This window comes from Ornithorhynchus anatinus, chromosome 1, assembly GCF_004115215.2.
Source record: "Ornithorhynchus anatinus isolate Pmale09 chromosome 1, mOrnAna1.pri.v4, whole genome shotgun sequence".
NCBI lineage: Eukaryota > Metazoa > Chordata > Mammalia > Monotremata > Ornithorhynchidae > Ornithorhynchus > Ornithorhynchus anatinus.
This window is the reverse complement of record NC_041728.1, coordinates 115,925,415-115,937,940: the sequence shown is the minus strand read 5'-3', so window position 1 is coordinate 115,937,940 and position 12,526 is coordinate 115,925,415. Positions and strand designations below refer to the sequence as shown.

General features: G+C 40.4%; 1 protein-coding gene across 1 annotated transcript in view; it reads right to left on the bottom strand.

The window, feature by feature from the left end:
- Nucleotides 1-488: 488 nt before the first annotated feature.
- The window catches only part of SPSB4 (splA/ryanodine receptor domain and SOCS box containing 4), a 204,144-nt gene continuing 192,106 nt past the window's right edge, over nucleotides 489-12,526 (bottom strand). Inside the window, exon 3 of the mRNA XM_029077604.2 lies at nucleotides 489-1,623. Coding sequence (XP_028933437.1) covers nucleotides 1,496-1,623 — 128 coding nt within the window. The 3' untranslated portion in view covers nucleotides 489-1,495. The remainder of the gene's footprint in view (nucleotides 1,624-12,526) is intronic.

Genomic DNA, 12,526 nt, shown 5'->3' with positions numbered 1-12,526 from the left:
CCCCTCCCCGCATATTTCAACATTTCCTCTACTCTTCTCTCCCCAAAGAGGATGACTGGAGCTAATGCTGGATGGCTAATGACAACTTTATCTGGTTTGGAAGACTGCCTGTCTTTGTGCTTCCTGTTGTGGCTCAGTGGAAAGCGCCCGGGCTTGGGAGTCAGAAGTCATGGGTTTGAATCCCGGATCTGCCACTTGTCAGCTGTATGACTGTGGGCAAGTCACTTAACTTCTCTGTGCCTCAGTTACCTCATCTGTAAAATGGGGATTAAGATTGTGAGCCTCATGTGGGACAACCTGATTACCCTGTATACCACTGTGCTTAGAACAGTGCTCTGCACATAGTAAGCGCTTACCAGATACCAGCATAATTATTATTTCTTTTGTCAGTAGTCTCAACTGAGGGAAGGAGAACCCATGTTTTGATGCCTTTCTCCACCTTCCAGCACCCCACTGTGAAACCCAGGCATTAAATAAAAAGCGGATCGGTTGACTGAACAGTAGACTTTATTAGAAATTCTCATTCATCAGTAAATTCACATTAAAATATGCTGAAGGCAGCTCAGTCTAAATATTTGACATCCTGCCATTGCAACAATTTCCAGTTAAAAACTAGATCAGGCAGTTAACGTGAAACATGTAAGAAAAAGCAAATAGAAAGCAGCATCTTGTAAAAGTGGGTTGGGCTTGTAAATGAATAACTCATTTCAAAATTCAGTCCTTCCAGGATGGAAAACAGCTTCAAAAAACCAAAAAACAAAGAGGTCCCCACATAATCTAACCGGATAAATAAACAATATATCACATATACATTAAAAAAGGAACAAAGAATTTAGAATTTATATAAAGTAAAAATAATACTTTGTTCAAACAAAATAAGAGATAAGCTTTTTTTTCAGAAGGAGAGTATCCTGGAATATTGAGATAATGAACTGTTTTCATTACATATCACAGAACTTTAGAGGAATCAGATTTGGTCTTGGAGAGACTGGAATACATTGTGCCATCTGGTTTCTTCATCTATTATTCAAAAGCAATTTTTTTTTTTTTGCCTTCGATAAAATCAGTTTTGATGCTCTGTACAATCACCCACTTAAATGCAGATCTTAAATGCAGAATCATAGAGAAATTTATCTTCTGGAATATTTTATTCATCATTTTGAATAATTTGCATCAATTATATGATGGTACCTCCATTTTCATTTTGTTTGCTTGCAAACCATACACCAAAATAAGTCTTCTGCTATACTACAGTATATCACGGAGAACATGATTGGCAACCAATAGTTTTCTTAAAATCTGTAGGAAATCCAGATCTTTCACATTTAATAATTCCCATAATGTTCTGCTGTACTTACTTTTGAAAAAAACACACAAATATATTAAAATTAAATAGCACTCAAGTGTCCACCAAGATTCATATTTTGATGTAAACAATAATTTCTACCATTTGCATTGATTTCACCAATTCTGAGGCTGGGGGATTTCAGGCTTCTTACTGGTATTGTAAATAATTTTTCAGAGATTGAGGCAAAGGTAGAGATTCTATTTCATGCAGGCGTTCTCTGCCAAGGGCAAAGCGAATTGATCTTCGGCACAAGTCCATTAAGGGCAGGGGCTCCGCTAAAAGTTAAAAAATGAAAGAGAGTTAAAATTCATAGTTCAAACAAATGACATTTGAAAACAGTCCCATATCATACTGCCCAAAGGAAATGGTCATTATATACCAAAACATTTTCAGAATCATGAAAAACAAAAAAATTAGGTGTCCTCAGACAGAGAAAAATTAGTAGACTTTCATTCATTCAATAGTATTTCTAAATGCTTCCTCCTCATGCTTTAAAATCCAGGGAAAAAAATTTCCCACTATCGGCGGTCTTTGGATTTACTACATAATTGGTTCAAAAAAACTGTAGTTCAAGTCAAAAGGTTGCAAATTGAAAAAAATCTTCCTTCAGTAAACCATTATTTAGGACTCCTGAACCAAGATTGGACTCCCAATTTTTACCAAAATTTGCCAGAACTGTATTCTCAATTACAGAGGAGTAATGGAATGGAAAGGGAAAGCAGTGAGCCTTAGGAAAAGCCACATGGCCTGGTGGAAAGAGCATGCGCCTGGGAGTCAGCGGTCCTGGGTTCTTCAAGGCTCTCCATCACCTTGCCCCTTCCTACCTCTCCTCCCTTCTCTCTTTCTACCACCCACCCCACACGCTCCGCTCCTCCGCCGCCCACCTCCTCACCGTACCTCGGTCTCGCCTATCCCGCCGTCGACCCCTGGGCCACGTCCTCCCGCGGTCCTGGAACGCCCTCCCTCCTCACCTCCGCCAAACTGATTCTCTTTCTCTCTTCAAAACCCTACTTAAAACTCACCTCCTCCATGAGGCCTTCCCAGACTGAGCTCCTCTTCTTCCTCTACTCCCTCTGCCACCCCCCCCTTTACCTCTCCGCAGCTTAACCCTCTTTTTCCCCTTTTCCCTCTGCTTCTCCACCTCTCCCTTCCCATCCCCACAGCACCGTACTCGTCCGCTCAACTGTATATATTTTCATTACCCTATTTATTTTGTTAATGAATCGTACATCGCCTTGATTCTATTTAGTTGCCATTGTTTTTACGAGATGTTCTTCCCCTCGACTCTGTTTATTGCCATTGTTCTTGTCTGTCCGTCTCCCCCGATTAGACTGTAAGCCCGTCAAACGGCAGGGACCGTCTCTATCTGTTGCCGACTTGTTCATCCCAAGCGCTTAGTACAGTGTTCTGCACATAGTAAGCGCTCAATAAATACTATTGAATGAATGAATGAATGAATGAATGAATCCCAGCTCTGCCACTTAGCTTCTGTGTGACCGTGGGCAAGTCACTTCGCTTGCCTCAGTTCACTGCACCTCAGTTTCCTCATCTACAAAATGGAGATTCAATACTTGTTCTCCCTCCTCCTAGACTGTGTGTCTCATGAGGGTCCAATTATCTTGATTCTACCCCAGCGTTTAATAGAGTGCTTGTCATATAGTAAGTGCTTAAAAAATACCACAATTATTATTCATGGTGCTACATTAGAGGGCTGCTATGATTGGGTGGCCAGTTTTGCTTCATCGGAAACAAATTGACATGTTGGGCCTCAGCCCTCGTGATTATACTTGGTGATCAAATACCCCCTTCCCTCCCCGGCTTCTCTCGCTTCATCCCCCCACTACCTTCTTTAAACTTGCTCCCCGATTTCTCTCCCCATTGCAACTTTCATTAATAATAGCAATAATAATAATAATAATTATGCTATTTGTTAAGTGCTTACTATGTGCTAAGCACTGTTCTAAGTGCTGGGGTAGATACAAGGTAGTCAGGTTGGACACAGTCCCTGTCCTGCATGCAGCTCACAGCCTTAATCCCCATTTTGATCCTTTAATTTCACAATGTAGATGAGGGATGAGGTAACTGAGGCACAGAAAGGTTAAGTGACTTTCCCAAGGTCACACAGCAGATATGTGGCAGAGCTGGGATTAGATTCCATGACTTTCTGATTTCCAGACCTGTGCTCTATCCAACAAGCCATGCTGGGTTCACCCATTTCCCAGCCCCTGATGCTAGTGCCATACTGAAGAGCAATGTTGTGAAGCTGAAATGAGGTTTATATTCAGAAAAGTTGTAAACTCCATTTGTCTTCCCTAAAAACGTCTTATGTCAAGGACTTCTTAACCATGGTAATCTAACTCCCTTTCAGTGTTCCTATTGGAAAAGATGTTTTCTTAACATAATTTTCAGGATTGAAACAATAATGTAGATTCCCCTCTAAAGAAATATGATCCAAAAGCAATTCATCCCTTAGGGATCATCGATCCACAGAATAGTGGTCCCTGATGAAAGGGTAGCACTGGAGTGACGATCCAAGTTTTACCAGGAACTGAATGAGTTGTGGACAACAAAGAAACAACTTTTCAACACATACTTGTTGCCTCATTGGTCTTCGCTTTTCCCTGCTTCCGCTTCACCCATTCCCAGGCTTCTAGACTCCTCCCTAGCCCATATAACACCATGGGAAGGGAACGTATCTTTTATATTGTCATAGTGTACTCTCCCAAGCACTTAGTACAGTGCTCTGCACACAGTAAACAGTCAATAAATATGATTGATTGGTCAATATGAATCCCACTTCTCCACTCTCTACTTTGGCTACGCCTTGAAGCTGATATTCTGCAGATCACTGCTACCATGACAATTCCCTTCCAGGAAATCCACCCATTACTGGTGAAGAGGTCTTTCCAGGATTCCAGGCCCTACACAGAACCAAGAAAATATCTCAATGTATTCTACAAGTTTCTACCTGATCTTAGTATGAAAGTAAACAGCTTGAGCTTATCTGTCAAGAAAGAAATGCTTATCCAGGCAGAAATAATATCTCTTATCAAGTAACAACTATGAAGGACTGAGAATCAGATTATAGGCCCAAATAGCAAACGTTACTAGACTTTCAAAACTAAATAGGAAACTAAAATTCCACCATTTTCCTCAGCATAAATTTATTTTGGCTAGTTGGCCAAATAACACATTAAAATATTCTTAAAGGAATAAAAGATTCATTTTCCCCTCTGTTAAGGCCAATTCACTACCCTTTAAATGCCAAGGATGCAGTAGAACTGAACTCACAGTAAATGGAAAGGATATCAACAGTAAAAACATAATTTATTATTCTTGTTATTATTGTTACTAACTTTATTAAGTGCTTAATAGCAGTGTCCTTAGTACGGTGTTATTACCTAAAAGCAATTTAAAATTTGGACATCAACCTATAAGAGGCTCCCAATCTATGAAGAGAAGGGCAAATAAAATAATCATTCGATAATGCCATTTTATGATGGCATTTATTAACTTCTTTGTGACTGTTATCTCATCTGTAAAATGGAGATTAAGACTGTGATCCTCATGTGGGACAAGGACAGTGTCCAACCTGATTAGTTGTACCTACCCCAGCACTTAGTACAGTGAGAGGTACAGTAGTAGAGGAGCATTGCTTAGTGGATAGAGTACGGGCCTGGGAGTCAGAATGACCTGGGTTCTAATCCTGCTCTGCCGATTCATTCATTCAATCATATTTATTGAGAGCTTACAGTGTGCTGAGCACTATACTGAGCTCTTGGGAGAGTTCAGTATAATAATAAACAGAAACATTCCCTTCCCACTTGTATGCTGTATGACCAGGGGCAAGTCACTTAACTTCTCTGTGTCTCAGTTGTCTGCTCTGCCCAGATTAGACTGTAAACCCGTCAAAGGGCAGGGACTGTCTCTATCTGTTACTGATTTGTACATTCCAAGCGCTTAGTACAGTGCTCTGCACATAGTAAGCACTCAATAAATACTATTGAATGAATGAATGAGTGAATGAATGAATGAATCTGTAAAATGGGGATTAAGATGGAGCCCTATGTGGAAAAGGGATTCTATCCAACTCAATTATCATATTTATTTCACCATTTAGAACAGTGTCTGGCACATAGGAAGCATTTATTATTATTACAGTGGCTAGCACATAGTGAGTTCTTAACAAATACCATTTAAGAAGTCCTTACTCTGTTCTAAGCATTAGGGAGGAGACAAGGTTCTGAGCTAAGACACAACCCCTGTTCCACATGCAAAACTCTCCATCTAATTCCTCATTTTTGTATGAGGGAACTGACGACCAGAGAGGTTAAGCGACTTGTCCAAGGTGACACAGCAAGCCAGGGACAGAACTGGAATGAGAACCCAGATCTCTGGTTCTCTTTCCATTAGGCCTTGCAGCTCCTTTTGTCATTAGACCTGCACTCTAAAACAAGAGGATCATACATGAGACAATAATAATCTAGGCTTTCTGCCCGTTCTCCTAAGATCTTTTCTCCGAGACAGCCCAAATGGGTAAGAGTTGGAGAAGCAGCATGATCTGGAGGATAGAAAATGGGCCTGGGAGTCAGAAGAACTTGGGTTCCAAGCCCAGCTCTGCCACTTGTTGGCTGTGTGACCTTGAACAAGTCGCTTCACTTCTCTGTACCTAAGTTACCTTATCTACAAAATGGGGATTAATGCTGTGAGCCCCGTGTGAGACATGGACTGTGTCCAACCTGATTAGCTTGTATCACCCCCAGTGCTTAGAACAGTGCTTGACACATTGTAACCACTTAACAAATATCATTATTATTATTCAATGGTGCTCTTTCTGATCATTAGTTAGGAAAGGGATTGTGAACCACCAATAATAATAATAATGATGGCATTTGTTAAGCGCTTACTATGTGCCAAACACTGTTCTAAGCACTGGGGCAGATACGAGGTAATCAGGTTGTCCCACGTAGGGCTCACAGTCTTAATCCCCATTTTATAGATGAGGGAACTGAGGCACAGAGAAGTCAAGTGGCTAACCCAAAATCGCACAGCTGATCAGTGGCGGAGCCGGGATTAGAACCCACATCCTCTGACTCCCAAGACCATGCTCTTTCCACTAAGCCATGCTGCTTCTCTTCAACCCAAACTCTTAACCACTGTTCTAAATAAACCAGGGCAAAAGGTTTCCCTCTCCATCACAAGTGCTAGTCAGTCACCTGTAGAAACACGAGTTTAATGGCTTACGTCTTAATACCGAGTGAATATCCTCATTGAAATGTTATGTCGGCTGGCTGAACGAAGCACACCTAAGAGTTACGAATAGCTCACGGTCAGTCAAAAACGAGAAGGTGGGTGTGGTACAGGTGAGCCTTCCGGGGGCTGCGTTCCAGGAAAGACTCGGGCCTTAGGCTGTTTGGGTAACTGCCCGCTCGGGGGGGGGGGGGGGGGGGGGGAGGAGCCGGAATCAGACCCCAAACACCCACACCTAGGAAACTTATTAGCCCGCTTTTAAACTGTATAGTCGGCTCTCAGCTGATCTGTCCCCTGTCCAATACTAATTCAGCAACAGATGTTTTTGTGTATGGCATATTTATCTTCAGCATGTCTGGCCTTCCTCCGCCTCAGCTGAAGCTGCTGAGTCCTACGACTTGGAAGCGGCAACCACATTCGCAGGGTTCTTTGGACCGAAGGTAGGGTCAAGGGAGGGCCAGGAGACCCATGGGGGAACTCTCAAGGTTCCGTGTACTTCACAAAAGGTCATGTACTTCCAGGGTGGCAAAGGTGTATTCATTCATTCATTCAATAGTATTTACTGAGAGCTTACTATGTGCAGAGCACTGTACTAAGCGCTTGGAATGTACAGTTCGGCAACAGATAGAGACAGTCCCTGCCCATTGACGGGCTTACAGTCTAATCGGGGGAGACAGACAGACAAAAACAATAGCAATAAATAGAATCAAGGGGATGGACACCTCCTTAACAAAATAAATAGGGTAATAAAGATATATTCGGTATCCTCAACCCCGTGAATGGGCAGAGATTAATGAACACTGTTGATGGGCTGAGTTTGCATTTCCCTTGTGCCACCAGACCCACGTGTCTGACTGTGGCTCACTCCAGCTCTGCCTATCTTGTCTTTGGGCAACCTGGTCCAAGGAGCCTTGAAAGAGATCGGCCACCTGTGCCTAAAAATGAGCTCTTTCTTTCCACTAATCTTAGACCTTATTAGTGTGGGGGGTAACTCAAAGTGCATTCTGAACAGGAACTGGAGCATAAGCATGGGTGTAAACCCAGATGGAGCACTTCTAGTTCAAATCCCAATATTGAGTTGGTCACCTAGTGAATAGAGCACTGGCCTGGGAGTCATAAGGACTTAGGTTCTAATCCTGGCTCTGCCATTTGTCTGCTGCTTGACCTTGGGGAAGTCAATTCACGTCTCTGGGCCTCAGGTACCTCATCTGTAAACTGGGGATTAAGACTGTGAGCCCCAGGTGGGTCATGGACTGTGTCCAACCTGATTACCTTCTATCTGTCCCAGTGCTTAGAACAGTGCCTGACATACAGTAAGCTCTTCACAAATGACATTAAAAATAAATAAATTAATTAATTAAAATGATGTCTTCAATTAGTAACAAAGCTGGTCAATCATTCACCTTTGCCTGGCTCTGCCATAACATCAACAATAGCATTTACTAAGCACTTACTGCACGCAGAGCACTGTACTAAGCACTTGTGAGAGTACATTACAACAGAGTTGGTAGACGTTCCCTGCCCACAGTGAGCTTACAGTCTAGAGGACTGCTCTGTGACCATAAGGATTCACTTGGGCTCTTAGGTAGTTACTATAGAAGCTGGTAAGAAGCTGTAACAAGTTATTGCCTCTGTTGCTGAGATATCGATGACAGACAGGAACAAAGCTCTCTATACAGTACGACCAGAATTTATAACTCACAAGTCAACTGCTTAAATGCAAAAGAAAAGTTCATTCATTTCATCCTTTGAATGATGGTTCAAATCTGTATAAAAGCAAAATCTTTTGATGATTTCCAAAGCTTTTCAGAATTTGAAAGTAGAAAGCTTTTGCCTGCCTGGCTAATTCAGGTACTTATTAAAAAAAGTATCTCTAAATAGAGAGGAGATGGATTCACAAAGGGGACCATAATACTGAAACTTTAGGGAAATGTTAGAATGGGTTTGCTTTTCCTAGCCAATGTCATTGAATATGATTTTACCACCACTGTGTTTAAATGTCATTCAGATTCCCTTAACTGGATAAGTCAAATGGCAAAATATGTATTAAAAAAACTTTCATTTGAAAGGTGGTTCAGCACCTTCTACATAATGATAATCAAATATAGTAACTCTGAGTTATCTTTTAAAAGCACCTTTAAGTATTTTGAGTGAAGTGCTATTCACAAGTTTTCTTTAACATGTAGCCTTTCTGTAGTTATCGGATGAATGCAGAACTTCAAAATTATAGAAAAAGAAAAGGCAATTGAAGTTCTTAAACTTCATTCAATAGTATTTATTGAGCGCTTACTATGTGCAGAGCACTGTACTAAGCGCTTGGAATGAACAAGTCAGGAACAGATAGAGACAGTCCCTGCCGTTTGACGGGCTTACAGTCTAATCGGGGGAGACGGACAGACGAGAACAATGGCAATAAATAGAGTTAAGGGGAAGAACATCTCGTAAAAACAATGAAATACTTAATATGAGCAACGTAATATCTTACAACAGTTGTTAAACTTAAAGCACTAAACATGTTTTGCAATCCAAAACACTACTTAATTTCTCTTTCTCAATCCTGAAAACTCTAAAAATTTTAATACAAAATTTTGATCTTCAAAAAATCAAATATGAAATTGTAATCTTTACAAAAGGCATTTTCCAACTGTGAGATAGGTTTCACACACATTTAATTTTCAAAGGTCTACTCAGCTCACCTCTAGTTAGAGATCAACAGTATGATTTTGTTCTTTGTTATTCTCCGCTCCCAGCCCCACAGCACTTATGTACTTATCTGTAATTTATTTATTTCTATTCATGTTTTTCTCCCCACCACTAGATTGTAAACTCTTTGTGTACAGGGAATGTATCTGTCTACTGTTGTATTGTACTCTCTCTAGGGCTTAGTACAGTGCTCTGTACACAGTAAGAGCTCAATAAATATGATTGACTGACTGACTGACTGACTGACTGACTGACTGACTGAATGAATGAAATATAAAAATACGTCAAAGACAAACCTGAGCATTTGTTCTCATATACATGAAAGTATGAAGCACCAGGAATGTCTAGCATCACTTGTTGGCAACATCATTCCTTACTTTCTTTCCTTATATGCATACTTTTCATAAAAGGGATATTTTGGTCTAAAATTAGGTAGAAAGAAAATGGCTTTCTTAAGCAATTAGTAGTACCCTAACTGTAAAAATATAATATTGAAAATTGAATATTTTTATTTATTTTCAATATTTGCACCAAAAGAGGGAAGAGATCACACTTAGCTTTAAAGCTCATTTGGGGGGTCTGGAAATAGCAAATTTTGACTTTCCTGTTCTCTAGCATAGGATGCTTCTTATCCAAGTTATTTATTTTTTTAACTTTATTTGTTATTTGTCAAGTACTATGTGCCAGGCACTGTAGTGCTAGAGTAGATACAAGTAATCAGGTTAGACACAATCCCTGTCCCACACAAGGCTCACAATCCTAATCCCCATTTCACAGATGAGGTAACTGAGGCACAGAGAAGTGCAACGATTTGCCCAAGGTCACAGAGACGGTCATGTGGCAGAGCTGGGATAAGAAGCCAGGTCCTTCTGACTCTCAAGCCCGTATTCTAGCGACTAGGCCACTTCTCCACATTTACATCTACAATGTTTTCTTTACATTATTCAACTTTAGACACTTCCAGCATGCTAAGCACTATGCATAACATGTGAGACACATGTTATGAACAATATTTAGCTTTCAGATTCACTGACACAAATTTTGAAAACCCAACCAGTAGCAAAAAGTTTTCCTAGGCGCATACTTTTCAATCCATGAGAGGAAAAGAAAGAACAGTTGAGTTTCTATGAAAAAGAAAAAGGAATTCATTAGAATCATTCAATCAAAAGTATTTGTTAAGAATGTTCTGTGAGCAGACCACTGAACTAGAAAGACCCTTTCACTTTCTTCTACAATTTGGGAATTTGATTCCAAGTGAGATACCTCAACACCATGTGGTTTATTCTAACAGGAAACCAAAGGTTTCCTTTCAGGATACAGCAAAAATGCAAAGAAAGTGTCTGTCAAAAGCCCATTCCTATAATAAATGGGGGTGGGTGGATAGAATTCCAAAATCTTGCCTTGCATTTCAGTAAGCTTCCAGAAGCCTTGGCCTCAAATTCAAGTTCAGGGTAACAACTCCCTAGTTAATAGTCCTGGTTCAAGCAACTGCCAGAAGCATTTCAAGCGAGATGAAGCAGTTTTCTGCTTTTGTCACTGTGCAGTTCCTCGTCTCTCACCCACTCATCTGTGAGCTCCATACGGTACAAGGATTGGATCACCTAAACATGTCCTATCTACCTCAGCACTTTACACAGTTATTGGCATGTAATAAGTGCTTAACAAATATTATATTTTCTTTTAAACTGAAACTACAGCTCAGTCTAGGGGGCTGGTTTTCAGCTGGGGTGACTCCTATAGTCAATCATATTTATTGAGTGCATACTGTGTGCAGAAAACTGTACTAAGTGCTTGGAAGAGTACAATACAACAATAAACAGACAAATTCCCTGCCCACAATGAAGTTATAATCTAGAGGGGGGAAGCAAACATTAATATAAATAAATTACAAATATGATACATGTGTCCCCTATACAGTTTCAGCAGATACATTTATATCTAATATTTTAAATTTCAGTGTCCAGCTTCCTTCTAGTATGGCTCCTGTGCCAAATTTAGTGTCTCAGACATGACCCGTGATCACTTGGATTCGGGAAAGGGCCACAGTGATTCTGGAGCACACAGGATGGTCAGAGTGTGGAGGGTTTGGGCAGGTTTGGTTTACGTTCCCAAAAACCTTCATGTGAGATGATTTCCTTGTGGACAGGGAACATGTCTACCAACTCTTTAATACTGTGCTTTCCCAAGTATTGGTACAGTGCTATGCACACAGTAAGCACCCAATAAATACAATCGATTGTTGAATGATTTTACAATATTGTGAGTCCAGCATAGTCCATGATAATCAAGCAATTTCAGTGTCTGATAGTCCAAAATGCCATGAAGGGCCCTCTTTAGTTCTCAATTTGTAAAGGAGTTAAAAACTAAAAAAAAAAGAAGAAAAGAAAATCCTCTCAGATTTTTTTTTTAAAAAGGCCCATCATAGAAGTAATGATTAATCTGAAACCAAAATATTGAAGGTTTCAAGGAGGAAACAAAATGCGATTTTGTTTGCAACAGAATTTAGTTTAAAAATAATAGTAGTGGATTCACTTCCACACTCCTTGACATCAGAGGGTTTTTTTTCCAAATTCTAATCCCTTATGTTTGAGGACTCAGCTAGGCTGGACAGGAGCATTTGGACACTGGGAAAAACACAGTGGAACAGTGACTTAATGGGCATGTCTATCTTAAGTACAATGTTTTGGATCGACAGGCAGTCAATAAATACTTGTGGACTGTTCCTCGATTTTTCTTTAAATTCTAAAGTCCTTCAAGATTCCACTCTAGACTGTAAGCTCGTCCCCTAGACTGTAAGCTCATTTTGGGCAGGGAATGTGTCTACCAACTCTGATACACTGTGCTCTCCCAGGTGTAGTGCTCTCCATACAGTAAATGCTCAGAAAATATGATTCATTAATATATCATGGGCTAACAATTTCATTCAGATTGTTGCCATGCACATCATTTGTATCACCAACCATATCCTATATAATGACACTGCTAATATTCAGTGCTGAGCGATACGGTGCAAACTTTGGTAAAAAGAGGATCCAGACGTATTTACCTTTAATAATAATAATAATAATGTTGGTATTTGTTAAGCGCTTACTATGTGCAGAGCACTGTTCTAAGCGCTGGGGTAGACACAGGGGAATCAGGTTGTCCCACGTGGGGCTCACAGTCTTAATCCCCATTTTACAGATGAGGGAACTGAGGCACAGAGAGGTTAAGTGACTTGCCCAC